General features: G+C 34.5%; 1 protein-coding gene across 4 annotated transcripts; it reads right to left on the reverse strand.

Annotated features, from left to right (window-relative positions):
• Positions 1 to 157: 157 nt before the first annotated feature.
• On the reverse strand, positions 158 to 17,461 carry LOC25490169 (exocyst complex component SEC3A). 4 transcript variants are annotated; one of them, XM_013606642.3, is made up of 25 exons: positions 16,984 to 17,461; positions 16,093 to 16,163; positions 15,466 to 15,546; positions 14,771 to 14,838; positions 14,580 to 14,682; positions 14,177 to 14,325; positions 13,271 to 13,388; positions 12,380 to 12,484; positions 10,964 to 11,065; positions 10,745 to 10,882; positions 10,004 to 10,132; positions 9,845 to 9,925; positions 9,674 to 9,748; positions 6,517 to 6,690; positions 6,304 to 6,430; positions 6,110 to 6,174; positions 5,323 to 5,493; positions 5,160 to 5,236; positions 3,428 to 3,509; positions 2,342 to 2,439; positions 2,111 to 2,219; positions 1,936 to 2,007; positions 786 to 851; positions 622 to 711; positions 158 to 390 (listed from the first exon to the last, which is right to left on the reverse strand). In XM_013606642.3, the coding sequence occupies exons 1-25, from the start codon at positions 17,156 to 17,158 to the stop codon at positions 280 to 282; spliced, it is 2,637 nt and encodes an 878-aa protein (XP_013462096.1). In that variant the 5' UTR covers positions 17,159 to 17,461; the 3' UTR covers positions 158 to 279. The 4 variants fall into 4 exon arrangements, with proteins under 4 accessions (XP_013462096.1, XP_024635266.1, XP_024635267.1 ...); XM_024779498.2 differs by having other exon boundaries at positions 15,480 to 15,546; positions 16,984 to 17,053; XM_024779499.2 differs by lacking the exons at positions 16,093 to 16,163; positions 16,984 to 17,461 and adding an exon at positions 15,626 to 16,079 and having other exon boundaries at positions 15,480 to 15,546.
• Positions 17,462 to 17,845: the final 384 nt, after the last annotated feature.

The raw sequence follows: 17,845 nt of genomic DNA on the forward strand, positions 1-17,845 counted from the left end.
TATGACATAAAGTTTTAATTATGCTATTTTAGTACAAATTATGTTATTTTCCATTTTCAATGTCCCCCGCCACAATAATGTTATTTTAGTACAAATTATGTTATTCTCCATTTTCAATGTCCCCCACCACAATAATTATAAAGAAAAACACAAATAATTAATATCAAAACATGAAATGCTTGTTTCAAGTAATTAAAATCATAGAAATGCACTACAATTAAGTAAATTACATTTCATCTTAGTAAAAAAGAACGACTAAATGTAGACACGCATAAACCTTTACATTTTAGCTAAAAGCTCTCTCAATTCTGCTGTAGAAGGGACTGACTCAGCAGGGTAAATCTTGGCGACGAGTTGGACAAAACTGTCATACTTATCCACAAAATCTTTCTGCCATAGTTTGGGGAAACGAAAATCAGAGTTTGAATACGTACCAATCAAGCTATTTGAGGAATTACTGTTTCCTACTTCAACTACAACTTTAGGAATACTTAGAACTTATCCTTGACTATTATTAAATTAGATTTAGATAAAGCCATCTAAGTCTGAGCATCGTTAATTTTTTTCAGGGAATAAAAAAACCATTCTCTGCATATCATATTTTCTTAAGTCTCAACATACCTTGCATTTATCCCACAAGGAAGGTAACAGTTCTTCTGAAGTCAAATTCTTCTGCAATTTCTTATACATTGCATTTATGGACTTGTCCATCTATTTATGCAAAAACAAAGATAGGTCACAAATTATGCCACTTGCAAAAGGGTAGTAGAAAAAGATAGACTTACCCCACACAAACTGGCTTTTAGCATTTTCCGAAAATCCACTTTTGACAGCCCAAGCTGGAAAGGAATCTGAAATTGATGTATAACACAATAAATTGTTGTTAAGGTAGAAAGTGAAATATCTGGATGTAGATGTCAAGTTTGGCTATATATTTAGTACACTTGAAAATAAACAAAATTGACAACTACGAGGTGCAAATGTAAAGTCCTTTAAGCCATATAACGGTGTGTACTAACTCTGATGGTAATTTTCGAAAAAGAAAAAAGAAAGAAAATCAATGATGTTATAGATGTCAGGTCAATTTGAAGGTGAAGATCATAGCAAAGTAGAGAAGATAAATTTTGGAGATTTAGATTACGGGAAATGAGAAATGTTTGAGTGATTTGCACACTGCTGATCCTCTATTTCTACACTATTAACAATTATAATATAATTCAAATTTACAAGGATATTAATGATATTGCTACTACCTAAGTGCACAAAGATATTACCTAGGTACATGGCTAACTACATGAATGTCTTGCTACAAATCCCCTTACTAACATTAATTCCAACACAACTGAATAACACAAGTAAATTATTGGAAAGAGGACTGCACTAAAGTGGAAAAAGTAATAATAGAATGAAAAGATGGCTCAAAAGTAAGGTCCGAGCATTAGAAGTGCATGAAGCAGGTTAGATATGGGTGGAACTTAACTCAATCACGTGAATCAGGAATTAATCTGCCTTCTTAATTATATTTATTAGCTTTACTAGAACAGGCTAGTAAAATCAAGAATCGATCTATGCTCATTAATTGCAACGTTTAGCTCTAAATACCTGTAAATGTTGTAATCTCTATATATACAAGGAATATAAGATGAGCACTACTGGAACTGTAGAAGCACTAATGATGAGGTCATATCTCTAGAAAAAAATAAGGGCTAAACCCACACCTTCACACCCAACACAATGAAGATGTAATAATAATACTAAACCTTTCATTTCCATACTCTATACTTGATGCCCAGAAAGGATTTTTGGAATCGATTAACAACGATTAGTTCTATGATGTAGGAAAAACATTGCAAACTAGTTTATTTAATGAATGAATTCTGATACATTGAAATGTTGTAGAGGAGGATCTATGAAAGATTATTGAAACAAACAAACCTCTTCAGGTGAAACATTATTTAAAATCAAGTCCTCAATCCTCCGAGCATACTGGAAAAGGCGTTCAAATTGCTTTACAAGGCAGAAAATGGATAATGAGATATTTCCAACAGGGTACAGATTCAAGTATGGACTATGGTAAACAACCAGAACAAAATAGAGAATAAATACTTACATAATAGATAATCATGCTAATATGGCGTGAGCACGATTGCTCATATGCTTCACTAGCTTGATGATAAAACTTGGCTAAAGTAGGCACCACGTTGGCTAGGTCATACAAACTGGGCAAAACAAACAAAATAACAGGTGAAAATCTTCTGCCTTCTTATACAGAATCTACTTAACATACAGGAAAACTGAAGCAGTCTTGAGCTTCCTCTTTTCCTGGGAACTGAAAACAAACCTATTCTGAAAAGCAGCATAGTTCTCTATAAGGAAAATATCTGCGTACTTTGGCTCTACTTGTGCAAGTTTTTCCAAAGTTACAAACATTATGCTTACCTGTCAAGCAACAAGCCCATCAGAAAACAATATGCCGATATTAGTTACATATTGAAAATAAATTGATGACCAAAAAAGAAGAAGAAATTTTGAATACTTGGACTGCAGACTAGAGAGGGTAAGCAGTACACAATTGAAATCATCCTTTGCATTTATCAACACAATATAGATGATTTAAGACTATCAACTCTTGATTACGGTCCACAAGGGTATAAGAATGAAAACAATATTATTATTTTTTGTTTCCAATTTAAATCTTTGAAAACAATATGGTATTTTTGTAATTAAATTTATTAATATTTATTGAGGACAAAGTTTACCTACAGTACTATGGGTGTTGTTATTCGCTAAAAATGCTCATAATTGCCCATAATCGCCTTCAAAGTCCACAACTATATGTAGAAAGTGATTTTTAGTGGACAGTAGCACCTATGGTACCGTAGGTAGTTTTTGCCCACTTATTGAATGACGTTGCATTCTTTACACCAAATGCAGCATAAGAGACAAGGAGAATGCAGAATAAGACAATTGGGAAACCACCTAACATCAAAAGAAACAAGGAAGCCTCTCAAAAGTCAGAGGCATAATCTACGTAGGACAAGGAGACTATCATGAAAAAATGAACCCTCTCAAAAATCAAAAACATAAATCTATACCGATGCAAGTACACTACAGAAACCATAGGGCGGTAATTCTTGCTATATATTCCAAATAAATGCACCACAAGCATGAAAAAAGAGAAACACCTTAACTATATTTCTTAACTATATTTCTTCTCCTGCAACCTCTATTATGAAGAAAGAACGCAGGTAGAAAAAACATATTCAAGAGTGGTAGGGTGATTAACTAGGTTTATTAAAGTTTCATCATTTAAAGCAAGTACCTTAAATTACTAAGTTTCTCATGTAAGTTCAATATGAGGTAGCACAAAACAATACACAGCTTAAAAGGAATCAAAATAAAACAGTGTTTAAAAGGAATCACTTACAAATTTCATGTATGCTTGGTCAACCAAATCCCTGGACTGTCCAGCAATGTACTGCTCCATCTTTGTTGCAAGGGTTGCAAATCTATAAGAGAAAAATTAAAACATCACTTAACGCAAGAGACTTGAGACATTAAATACAGATTAGAATTAAAAAGTGCAGCTGGTATGATAATGGAGGCAGTTTATCAACTTCAAGCTGTGAAGCACCGACACAAACACGACGCTGACACATAAACACCGGAAATAATCTGAAAAATAGAAGTAATTTAACGTAATCACATGTGTAGGTGACACCGGACGTGCCTTCAAGGTAAAGTGTCGATGCTACATACACTTCAACCTATGATGAAACATGTACACGTGCCTGGGAAGTTTCCTACACAGACACCCATATGACACGCATTGAACACTCCTTGTTCAATGTCTTACTAAATATTTAATGGTTTGGATATGTGACAGACACTTCATAGGCACTTAGTTAGTTGACCAACATTCAAATAGGGCTCAACACTTAAAAGATGCGACTCTAAGAAAATAATCTCAATTTTTCAATTAAAAAATATCTATAATTTGGAAATGTTTCTCTTCCACTTTTCATCCATACAACCTACACATGTACATATCTACATATACACTTGAGGAGCTATCTCAGTGGTAAGAGCTTATAGCCTTGTAACCTCAAGTACAAAGTTCAAATCCCCTCGGGGACATTAAAATTTCTCTCTTCCCCAATTTTTTTGAATTAAAAAAAAAAATGTAAATGACTACATATATATAGGGGGTGTATCAAGTGAGAACCTAATAATCGAGAGGAGAAAATATTGACCAGCACCATATATTGTTAAAATTAACATCTTTTATGTTTTCAGCTAATATGCTCTATAGTGTCCCTATATTATAGATATTTTATTGCGTTAGCCTGTGCATCTTGATATTGTCTCTGATGTTTGTGTCTATGGTCATGCTTCATACACGTCAACATCTTCCCTCAAAGTTCAAATAACGCCTTTATTCTCAGATTTTCCAAGTAAACCAAAATAATATACTGGCTAATAAATGTAGATGCATAAATGGGCGTTCTTGATTTGATAATAACATCAGAGAAATATTAATTAGCATTATTATTCACATTCTCCACCCATATCGTAGCTGCTATCAATTTCCATCTCTTTAGCATTAAGCACATACATTACTGGGAGCTCACATGAATGCAAGGTTGATAATTTAAACAGTTAAACATATTCCTGACATTCTCTCAAAAAAAAAAAAAAACATATTCCTGACATGCATAGCAAACATGATAATTTGACACATCATCAGCAATTTTTCTCTGTCGTCCATTTGCATGCCATGTCGGTATATTTCTAGACAGATAAGCAACTTTAGATGCAATATTTATAGTTTCATCTAAAAATGAACTGGACAAAAAAAAACAATTTTCTCTAAAACTCAAAATGATGTAAGAATGTCATGTAAATCAGACTAACCCAGAATAACCTAATCTGACCTTAATGAGGTTTACAATAGAAGATAATGATTCCCTGTTTAACAATCTTGAATAGTTACAGAGTTTTCACTACATGTAGTGGATAGAATATTTTAGGTTTTTCTACATTCTAAATTTTGTATAACAGACTAAAAACTAAATTTTGTACAACTGAGCTATCATTCTAAAACATATCAATTTGATTGGAGAAAGAGGGGGAATGTAGATTCCAAAGATCTATTTTACCTGGGAATGTAGGGTAAGACACTTTGGCGAACATTACGCTCACTTCTTTCAATATTATGGCAAGCCTCATCAACAAACTAAAAGATTTCCAATTAGATGAGTTGTGTTAGTATTTTAATATTCTAAATGTAATTGGAAATTCTTTATAAAGCTAGTCACATACACGGATGAATAGCATAGATATCCGAGACTCGAGTTCACCAAGCAAAAGGCGGACAAATCTTGCTGCATCAGCTTTTTGACCAGAAAGATAGCGTTCTGTTATTCCATGCATTGATATGCAGCATAAAGGATCAATCTTACATGCCCAATCTACAACAGCATAGAAGTCTTCCTGAAATTATATAAATTACAGAGCAGATTTATAGCATCACAATCTTTTAACTTATAAGAAACAATAAGTTGAAATGATCTTGCAGTGACTACAAGTATTCTAACTAATAGCTTCTCTTGTAAGTTTGAATCGACTTTTGTACCTCAACATTTTCCAAGATCCCTAATCTAAAAAGTGATTGCCATTTATATGGCATGCCTGCATAAGGGCATTTTTGTAAGTTAAGTGCTAAGCATTTAGTTCAGTTGAGAAGCTCCTAAGCTAGAAGCTAGTTCAAACAGGGTTTTAATAAGATCCATAAACTTATCGCAAAGTGTCCACTTATAAGGAACAACTTGATCATCACTCCATAACATCCAATATGTCATTTCAGCTTATGTAAGATAAATGCACAGAGTTGCTATGGATAATTGGCAAGGTTTTTACCACATTATCTTGGATTTGGGTCCTCTTGCGAATCATAACAGTGATGAGCGCGATAAGAAAAAGATACGGAACAACACAATAAAATTTTCATCAGATCCGTATCCTATGTAACAAGAGAAGATCCAGATCCGTTCCTCTCATATCATAAATTCAAACTGTAAAAGAGAGAAAGATTTCATTCTATGCATACTTGAATTCCATCTAGCAAATCCTGAAGTGATTCATTTAAAGCTGCAAGCTCCGCAGAACTTATACCTGGAACATTGAATAAATAAATGGCCAAATTATGGAACAACTTATCACAACGGAGGAAAATCAAACCACGGTGTTTAATTATAAAATATAAAACATTCGAAAAGGATATTTGTTGAGAGGTAAATGTACCGGATTTACTATTACTATCATTCTCATCGATGTCTGCAATTCCCAAATCATCATCATCGTTGTGTCCGGATTTATTAACATCAAGCATAGGAACTTCGAAGCACATGAAGTGTGCAAAAAAAGAACTCTGAAACATAATCATGAATAGTTACACTTTTAAGTTCATTAAAGATAAACTAGTTTCAATAAGGAGTGAATATTAATAAGTTTCACCTCATCCACCATTAGTGGGATAAAAACAGTGAGCATCTTTGCATATGCATCAGAAATTGCAGAAGAGTCGGCAGAATTTACATTCTGACTAGAGCCCACGGAACCTTCAGGCGAAACATTTGGATTTTTAGAAATTTTAGTACTAGCACGAAGTTCATTAGCAAATTCACGAGCCTGCGAAGGGATGTGTGAAACTTTAGGTTCTGCATACACACTATTCTACCAAAACATAACAAACTAGTAAATATGACCTAGAACCCAAATTAATATCAACAAAAAGAACCAAAGACTTTTTCCATTAGAAGAGTTGGTTACTTGGATCAAATAGCGTCATGTAGTGAAAATTGAAAAATCATTTAAATAATCCTTTATAATTATTTCGCGCATAGTTTTTCTAGGTCTGTCTCTACCTCTGCCAGCCTCCCCCTAATCTACTTTTCTTACTCTGGCTTCTACAGACATTACACATACCCAACAGCCTAAGTTAAAATTCTATAATATTTTCCACAAAAGGGGCTACCTTAAATTGATCTATAATGCAACCATTCCTAATACTATCATGTTTTGTGTGCCCATGTGTCTGTCTTAACACTTCTTCGTTCATAAAATTTGAGCTTAGACTTGACTCAGCCCGGCAAAACCGACTTGTTAGGTGAAGGTTGTCCAAACCTTATAAGTACTGCTTTTGTGTGCCCATGTGTCTGTCTTAACACTTCGTTCATAAAATTTGAGCTTAGACTTGACTCATCCCAGCAAAACCGACTTGTTAGGTGAAGGTTGTCCAAACCTTATAAGCACTGCTTAGGTCATATCTCTAGGTGATGTGGGACTAAACAAACCCTGCACAGTGAAGGTGCATGAGGCTTCAATGAAGACAACCCAAGGTTTCTGCAATTAAGGCGGCTAAGAGGGGACCTCAATTAATGTGAATTTCCGATATACCCTCTCATGCACAGGGATTTCAACCTAGAGAGTGGCCGAAGCAGGCGACCCAACAATAGATCTAGAATAGACTATGATATTATCTTAGAATTTGGCCCAACAAAAAGATCTTTGAACCAATCATTCCTAATCCTATCAGGTTTTGTGTGGCCATGCATCAGCCTTAGCAGTTTGTCATTAGTAAAATTTGGGCTTAGGAACTCAGCCCCCACAACATTGGCTTGTAAGGTGAGGATTGTGAGTTCTAGCAAAATTATCTGGTTTGGCTTTAAGAAGTTCAGCCGGTTATGCAAGCTCATTGTCTCCGTTGCTTCAGTGTTGCACCTGAGATTCCAGTGTGTTTTCTTTCTGAAAGGATCACGGAGTATGAGTTGCGAATATTACGTCTACAGTTCTTAGACCTTGTTAAATTAAAGGAAGACTTACTATGAATCCAATATGTGAGGAAGAGGAAACCCAAATTGGTTTAATGGCAATTCCAATTGCCTAAACCTGTGGTAATTATTGAAGGTAATGATTTTCCTACACTTCTAACTTTCACCTAAGACATATTTTTGAATGTTTGTAATCCAAAATCAAATGACCTATCGATTGAACTCAGAGAAAGAACATGGACTTGTACCCAATATCCTCTCCAGACTCTATAAGAATCCCGGCATTGGTGCAAAATGCATTATATGATGAAAATTGGGAGTTCCAAGTTACAACAGTTTGATGTAAAGAATAAATTTTTCGTAGAGACATGGAGAAGTTTATTAGGGGTATGATTTCATACGAGGAGCAAAGGTGTGAGAATTGAGAAAGGCTTTGTATGGATTGAAACAATCTCCTTGTGTATGGGTTGAAACATTCTCCTTGTGTAGGATGACCATACTCTATTCTTGAAACATTCACAAGATACTAAAATCACAGTAGCAATGTATGTTGATGACATTATCTTTACAGATGATGACTTGGCCAAGAAACAACTACTAAAGAAAATGTACTATCTGAGTTTGAGATAAAGGACCTGGAAAAACTGAGGTATCTTCCTAGTAATTGAAGTTGCTTATTCCAAAAGAGTATTTTTATTTCTCAAACTAAACATGTTCTTCATCTTCTTAAGGAGACTAGGAAATTAGGTTGGCAGGTTTCTACTTTCTAGTATACTATGGAATAAAATCACAGGATTGGGAATGATGAAGAATGCCCAAAAGCTGATAAAGATCAATATCAAAGGTTAGTGAAGAAATTGATATATCTTGTTCATATGAGACCATAGCAAGCATATGAAATTACCATTGTTATCACACTCATGCATGACCCAAGAATGACGCACTTACAAGCAGTGAACAGAATTCAACAGTATCTCAAGTCTACAACTTGTAGAAGGCTATTATTTAGAAAGGGTGGAAACCTATGCAAACTTTGACTACGCAGAATCAGCCAATGATGGAAGTTCAATCACGGGTTACTATGTGTTCATGGTAACACATAGCTGCATGGAGAAGCAAGAAACAATATGTAGTTGCCCATTCAAACGCGGGTAATTCTTAATCTGTGCCTCGAGGAATATATGAAGTTGCTGTTGAGCAATTGCAAATCGCTCCTAATCTAGCTAAGCGTGATAGGGAAAAAAGAATATAGAGATAGACTAACACCTCATCAAAGGAAAACTAGGCGGAGTTCTAATTTATACAGTTTATGTTCCTTTGAGACAACAATTGGCAGATGTTTCATCTAAAGGACTTCCCACCAATTGGTTTCAAGATCTTATTGGGAAGTAGAGAACAATACATATCCACCATCTTGCATAGCTCTTTCTTTATTTCCATTTACTAGAACAAATTTATATAATGTAACTTAACACTAATATTGGAAAGCAGTGGTAAGGAATAGTATATACATAACGAAAATTCCTTGTACAATGATTCAGAAAACAAAAATTCTTCCACCTGTTTTGTATCACTCAAGATATCCAGGAAAGAGAGATTACATTGGATTTTTTTACCATGTCCAAGACATTTCATAAAACTTCATGCTAGTAATGTTTTGAAATTTTCGTTTCAAAACCTTGATTTTTTACAGGTAATTACAACAGTGAATATTTCCACATGTATAGTGGTCACTTCGCAGTTCATAAAATGCTCAAGTTCAATTCATAGCATGATTTTACCACCAAATGATAAATAAATAAAAATAACAATAATAACAGTAAGTATTTGTAATCTCAGACCTCCCTGCGAAGAAGCAAGTTTAGAGAACAACAATAAGCTTTTTTCAATGGGCCCAAGCAATTCTTATCGAGAATCTGCATGTTGAGGAGAATAAAAAGAAGCAAACTCAACAAATATAGATTTGCAAAACTAAACTTTGAGAAGATGTTGTATTTCATTCATAATCAAACCTTTAACTGTTGCAAAAGGCGTGCATATGTCCTGCACTTGTATCGAAGGTCAGCATGATCTGGCCTTTTCAACTGTCCTCGCTGTTTAGAGAAAGCAGACAAAGTGAAAATTAAAGATTTTAAGTTTATAGTTCCATAAATAATTTATGCAGAAAATACCTGAGAAAAGTAATTTTTATCATTCATCATGAAATCAACAAAAGTAGCAAAGTAATTCCTCAAAAATTCAGAAACTCTCCTGACAAAAGTAGATTTTATTATTTGAAGTTCTCCTCGCTTCTCTTTGAACTGCAGAAGTAGAAAAACCACCATTAAAACCAATGACTTTTTAGGTCCTAAAAATGTTTTAGTTAGAACATGGGAAAAATATCTCATAGTATCTTCATGGCATCATGTAGAGTAATTTAGATTATCTCTTAATAGGTTTTTATATTTCCTTGAGATTTATTTGATTTGAGTAAATATTTCCCTTAATAATTACAAAATGTCCCCTTTACTTTGTTTTTCTTTTCAAAGATTTATACATCAACCAAGGAAAAAAATTGAAAGCAGGAAAACAAGCATGACAGTGTGTGACGTTATTGTGATTTATTAGTGAAAACAGAAAATGAACCCTTAGGTTTTATGACTTGTTTCCTTATTTAATCAAGATTATGTATTCAGTACTAGTACAAACAAAGTTCAATGCTTTGTGCATATCCATCTCTCTCTCTCTCTCTCTCTCTCTCTCTCTCTCTCTCTCTCTCTCTCTCTCTCATAAAAATCATAATTTCCTCCTTAAAACAATTTTATTTCTTTCATTTTTTTAACAAATGAAATCAAGTTTGTATCACCATGAACTGTTTTGTTACCATATTATCAGCAACTTTCCCATATTTACAAGTAAGGCAGAGAACATACAGCTCTCATCTTTACATAAGTAGGATCTATGTTAGACGCTTCAAAATTACGCAAGGCACCGGTCAACCATTCACATGCTTCTATATTTTGAAGCATTTGCACTTCATCAAACGAATCTCCTGTCAAAAATGCTGAATACTACAGCAAATGAAAATTCATTAAAATAAATATTAAATATATTAAACTCATACTATGAAAATTCACCGCATAAAGACATACCTCAGAAGGGATATTCAATTGCTCAATAAGTTTATCAAGCTCTTCAATGAGAGATTTGTTATTTACTGATTGCATTTCCAACTTGTTATTGCGGATTTCAATCTAGAAATAAGAAAAGTAAAGTGAACAAAGATGAAGATGTCATTTTTTTAATTAATGAAGTTCATTAAGACAAAGAGAAGATCGTTATAAAGGATTAGGAGGATAAGAAAACCTCCCTAGAGATAAAAGAAAACAAACAAGAGATTAAATAACACTACAATCCAGCAAAGCTACCCAATCTCTCAACAATCTATAAAAGAAACCCTGGAAAAAGTACCATAAGTTTTACATAAAGTATAGCCCGGATGTGTAAACTTAGCCAAAAGAAGATGTTCATCAAATGAAATCTCCTTGAAGATGCAACTTACTTTCCAACCATGTCCACCAAGAGTGACACAGATTGAATATTGACACAAATATTAATCTTCTTTTAGTCTAAAGAGAGCATAAACTATTAATACTAAAGTTAAAGTAGTTGACTGTGATATTAAGTGATAGCTATAACAGAATGTGAGTCAGTTATTTGGTAAACTATACTGTACACTATTACTTCCGCTCAAAGTCAAGGTAGTTGAATGAGAGTCATCTTGTCTTCCAACTTAGGCTTGTGTCTGAGTGACAAATCTTAGAGGAGTGGCTTAGTGAGAAGGTTAGTAAAATGGTTCCTAACAACTGGTTCCCAACAATATCCTCTTTGACAGAGACAAAAAAAAAAGAACGAAAAAAATGCTCAAGACAATAAAGCTATCCCGTTCCTCTCCACAGGGCTGAATAGCGAAGAGCCATTAAGTTTATCACTCTTTACACCAGTCAAATTCTTTGACGCTAAGCAACATAAACTGGTTCAAATGAAAAAGGACAAATCTAAGAATCAAGATTCACCACATGTGCCATCAAACCAGATATTCCACTCCAGACTAAAGTGGAACTTGGATGCTACAAAATTAACTTGGTAACTGTTTTGAAGCTAGATTGGGAGATAAAGGGTCTGTTTTCATGGTTTGTTTCTCCTCCTGCTTACCTTTTTTCCTTTCACATTGTTCTTGGTATTGGTTTTAGAAAACAAAACTTTTAAAATAAAATAAACATAAGATATTAATATACGTAGACAACAGAGTAAAAAAGGAAGAAAAAAATCAAAAGTATCTTCGCTATTGTGGTTACAACAGCATAAAGAAAAGGAAGAACAGAGATCAAACCACAAAAAGAAAATCTACTAGACTTGTGAATGTGACATGCGATGCTTTAGCCAAGAAACTAAGAAATCAATTAAATGAATGAACAGGGATTTCCATTAACACTGCTATAAAACCACAGAAAATCATGACGTGAATAGGCACAATGTGCTCCAACTTGAAGTTTACAAGCCCTTACTGATTCAATATCCTCCCTCATGTGTCGGAGTTTCACATTGAACATGCCTAACCATTCACCCATATCTTCGACACAATTTGAAGCAGCTTCAAGTCCTTGCAAAACCTTCAAGACACAAATTAGTTTGAGTCACTTCATAAAAACGTGTGAATGCAAATTTAAACAACCAACTATCAGAAACATGGGGATTAATAAAACGAAGTAGCATTTTGCCGATCATAGTGTTGTTACCACAACAGCTTTAATGGTTGAACCATTGAAGTGGCAAAGATGATATAAAATTGCAGCTAAAATATATCTGCAAAGGTTAAAGGTTTAGGCAGGGGATTGTTGAGGAGAATCTCACCTTACAAGAGTGTTTTTTGGGGTTCACTTAAGCCTAAAACTTAATATGGTATTAGAGTTTATCCCAGACCCGTTATTGGACCATGATCTCATCATTTGACCACGTTCTAGATGTTCAACCGTGGGTGTGATGGGGTGTTTCAAGATCCCTTCCTATAATTCCACCCACATTAATCCATGCTTCAAATGCTCAGTCCGAGCATGAAGGGGTGTGTTGAGAGTCTCACATTGACTAGAGACATGGTCTAGATAAGCCTTGGGCACCAGCCGGTTTTGTGGGGTTGGGTTAAGACCAAAACCTAAGGGATAAGTTAAGCAAACTGGTTTATCTAAAAGGTAGAGAATCCAAGCTGTATTCGTTTTAAATAATTATAATCATGACTTGAAAAACATTGACGGATTTTTCAGTCTATCAGTATGAATTCACAAGGTGAGAAAACTAAGGAACACTATACTATATGAAATAAGGGGTCTGTTAAACACAAGTAAACAATAATGTGATACCAGTAAAACAAAGGTAATAATCAACTCAATGAATAGTTGTACCTCATCTATCAGAGGTTCACTTTCTAAAATAGCATGCACATTTGCTGCTTCCAGAGCCTGGAGCTCTCTTTTCAACCTTTCAGAAAACGCCTCTGCTTGACTAATACCCGTGATATAACTGCCCATTCAAAAACTACAAAAATTTAATTCTACACATTAAAGAAGATAGGATTTAAAAAATTATACAGGCATAGATGAATTGCTTGAGAGAAATTACTCTCTCAGCCTTGTTATTTATAACCAAGTGATTACGATCAAATCTACAAATCAAATCCCTTGATTATAGGGATAAAAATTAACCAACCTAATCATATAGAGAGATTTTCTCAACAGAATATAATTCAAATCTATACATATCAAAAGAGTATCCAACCAATGCAAGCACATAGTTGTTTCATTTGAATTCTTTTTGACAAAATGTACAAGCATCATGTTCGGTATTTTCTATTTGTTGGGGGGTAGTAATACCACGGGTGTCCTCACACCCTTTTAGGTATAAAGTAATCCCTACTTGGGTGTTGGCTTAGTTCTATCCCCAAGATGCTTCTAGTAGATTTTAAAATTACACCATGACATTAGCAACTAATTTGTGAATGTCAATCGTAAAATACAACAACAACAACCGAGCCTTATCCCACTAAGTGGGGTCGGCTACATGGATCAGATGACGCCATAGTGTTCTATCATAAACCATATTTGGATCCAACTCATTGACCTCTAAATCCTTTCTAATGATTTCTCTAATAGTTTTCCTAGTCAATCGTAAAATATGGCCAAAAATTTCATAGAGAAAGTGAGGCTTTCTATGGCATTGAATAAACCCACTGCACCCATAAGACATTATATTCTTACACATCATAAACAGTTAAACTCAGAATACATTTTAAGCTGAATGATAGCACCTACTTTCCCAAAAGAGCTTCCATGTCCTCTTCCTCTGCTTGGGAGACAAGCTCCTTTTCAACATTGACTTTCAATTCTGCTTCATTGACAGCAGATTCAACAGTAGCACCATCTGTTTGGTTATTTTGAGTGGAAACTGCAGGTGTATTTTCCTATATAACATTGCTGAAAATAAATAGAGAGAACATAGGGTCTAGAATAATCAACAGAAATTAGTCATCGATTACATAGGGTCTAGAATAATTCTCCGCATTAATTCAAGGACTTCAAGATCACTAATGAGATAAGCACCCTCAGTCCAAAGTAATAAATGTTGAGTACATAAATTAAACAAGTAAAGAAGACAATGACTGTAGCTTGATTGTAAAGCAACTTCAAGTTTGAGCATTAGAAGACCATTATGCACCTTAGCCCAAAGAGCCATCTCCACAACATCAATACCAACAACCTTAGGAAGGCGACCCAGGACATCTTTGCAGATATTCAAGGTAGAAAGCAGGAGGCGGTTCCTGCAATAATGTAATAGATACAATGAGCAAAAGTCCGTCTCCTTACATACAATCATAGATGATTGAAATTTACTTGTGTAGATTTAACCTGTCGTCAATATTGCGCATTGTCCACTGTGGAGGAGCCACAGTGTGATTTCTGAGGTTATCAAATCCCTGTAAGACATACATTCATCAGTACTCTGCACCCCATTGGAAAAAGAAACAAAAAAGATAAACAAAAGACATTTAAAACAAACTTCCAAATACAAAATGGATGTATCTTGATTTGCTTGTGTTTACGAAACTGAGAACATTGTGATGTAAGTCAGGCTATTTAATTTTATTAATTATTTAGGATTTCTGATATTATAATTAGGGTTTTTTGTTTGGGATTCTTTATTGTTGCTTGTCAATGTTATTTAGGGATTTCGTTCTATTTTGGAGTATCTTTTTCCATCTTTTGATTAAGAATAGCTTATTATTACTACAATGTACACAGAGAGAGCTAGCAACACACTCTTCTATTTATCGAAATTCAAATGGTTCAGCTAAATCATGTAGGCCCCACATAAATTTAGTGGGACAAATATGAATTTCAACCAATAAAGAGTGTGTTGGTAGCATAATTCTAGCGTACACATGGAATGCTTTTTATTACTGCGTGATTATATGCTTAAATTTTTCTTCATTCAAAGAGTAGGGGAGCCCTAGGTTATCAGCAGAGTACCCTGCTTGGATTGTCCAACATCAGCTATCTTCATAACATAACGATTTGTATGGAAGAAAAATATGGAACATTACCAACGTAAACGTACATCCACTGGGATCATTTGTTACAACTTCCACTTTTGAGAGATGCTTCAGCTTGTATATCTTAGCAGGCTGCAAGAACGATAAATGTTACACAACCACGTTCTTTTTCCATGGAACTTTATAGATAAAATATGTTAAAACATCTGACCAAGACAAATTTGGGACAGAGGGCTGTGAGATATTAGCTGAACCAGTTTCAGTTTATCAGTTTCTTTTACCAACAAAGGTAAGGTAGACAATTTCTTCACTTCAGATAAAGCAAAATTGACACGGCCAAACCTTGCAGCAAGTGTGATTTCCAAAGTCGCTAAGGATAAGTTGTATATACTGAACAATTTAAATAAAAAAGGAAGGCAGCAAAGGTGGTATGAGCATTATTTCAACTAGAGTTATACAAAGATCATTTTTCTTATATGGTCTTTTTGTTTCCTTTCTTGGGAAACCAGCACATGGAAGATGGATTATGGAATAGGATGAGCAGGAAATCAATACTAGTAACATGCAAGGAAAAAGCAACTTCTCTGGTTCCTTCGTGAAATGGAATGGAAATGGCAGCAAAGTACAAAATCAAGCATGTCTCAGAGAGGCAAGGAAGAGAGATGAGTAGGAAATCACCTCAAGAACTCCTCCATTCGAATACTTTAAAACTCGAAGAAAAGCTTTTGTCCGTTGAGTTTTCGCTTTTGCTACACAAAATAACATGTTGTCACCAACAATTCTACAAATAAAGAATTAAACAACTAATTGCAGCAGTAAACAGGTTGACCACATGTAATCACCTACACAGAGTGGAAAGAAGATTTCTGCTCTCACCTCCCTTTCTATTCTTTTTGTTCAACCAACATAATCTTACCAGTATATAAACAAGATAAGAACACACTGCAAGCTAATGTCTCAAATGCTAATTCCTCACATTTATACTAACTACAAGAAGGAAAAACCTACAATGATGATGTGTTAAATGAAAATAAGAGAAGCCTAGTTTCTGTTTTCTGATTAAACCCCCGCTGTGGCCGCTGCTAACATTAAACAGAAATTGTCTATTAACTGGTTTCAAAACTCGAAGAAGTATTTGTATGCATAAACACTAATGTTAACTCCTTATGAAATCAACTTATTCAAGTAAACCCTTAAACATATAACCTAAGCTAGTGACCTCTATAGCACCGACACTTGATGAAGGCGGGTCCTGGTGTCCGACATGTGTCACCAACACACGTAATTACATTGAATTATGACATTTTCTAAAAAATTATCAGTGTCAATATGTCACTATGTTCTTGCTTCATAGCTAATAACACACCCTCAGAACCAAGTAATTATTACATTGCTCAGAAAGTGTTACGTAAAATAATATATATCAACAAAACAACGAGCACTACAGGCACTGATTCATCTAACAAGTTCCATAAGACGCACGCCGAAATTCACAAATGCAACATTTCAATTCATTTTGGCGTGACATTGGGTGAAAAATGCAGAGAATGAGAGAGTAATGGCGCATACTAGAAATAGCGAGAACCCTAGGTTTGGCCATTTGACGACCAAGCTTAGCAGCTTTTCCCCAGGTACCGTGAGTCTTGACAACTCGGATGGAAATGACGATCTTCTGTTTGGTGCCCTCAATTGCAGCTTCACAAGCTCGCCGGAGTTCGGCATCGTCGGCGCTAGATTTCGCCATTTTCGAATCTCTGATCTGAAAATCGAGATGCAGAATGACGCAGGGTATTATTTTTAGGAGTGGAAATTGGGGAAAACGGTTTCAGTTGGATCTTCTTTCTCTTTGCTTCTTCCATCGTGACTCGTGTCACTTCACTGTTCAACGCTTCCAACTAATTCTGTTGGTTGCAAAAACAATTTAGGCGGTCCATTGCCACGCCTTCACGGTGTTAATTTGCATTTTTTTTCGCTCCAAATTTTCCATGCACAGCTTTTTCCTTTTATCCACGTCTCATTTCATAATAAAGCTAACTGCTCTTGTTGTCTCTCACAAAAACTAAAGAAATCAAATTTGGAAAAATACTTCTAAAAATTACTTTTAACAGGGGATAAATTAGCCGATTCAACTTGTAATGTTCGATAAAATGACATAAAAAAATGTAAGTTTACTAAAAATTTTGAAGATAGAAAATATAAGTTTATTTAATATTTATTATTTTTCAATTAAAATTATAAGTGTAAGAGAAAAAAAATCAATTGCAGGGAAGAATCCACATTGTGTATCTCATATATTTTTTTACGAAGATTAATCACTGCTAAATGGGAGTGGACACTTCGTATCAATATCATAATAACAAAATAATAATTATAATAATAAATGTAAAAATTAAATTTAACATATATTTTGCTTATATCAACTTTCTTTAAC

This window comes from Medicago truncatula, chromosome 3, assembly GCF_003473485.1.
Source record: "Medicago truncatula cultivar Jemalong A17 chromosome 3, MtrunA17r5.0-ANR, whole genome shotgun sequence".
Lineage (NCBI taxonomy): Eukaryota > Viridiplantae > Streptophyta > Magnoliopsida > Fabales > Fabaceae > Medicago > Medicago truncatula.

Coding starts and splice junctions, on each gene's coding strand:
- LOC25490169 (XM_013606642.3), bottom strand. CDS start 17,158: ATGGCGAAATCTAGCGCCGACGATGCCGAACTCCGGCGAGCTTGTGAA. Junction 6,431..6,516: donor TCCCACTAATGGTGGATGAG/GTGAAACTTATT, acceptor ATTATGTTTCAG/AGTTCTTTTTTTGCACACTT. Junction 852..1,935: donor ATAATGTTTCACCTGAAGAG/GTTTGTTTGTTT, acceptor CATCAATTTCAG/ATTCCTTTCCAGCTTGGGCT.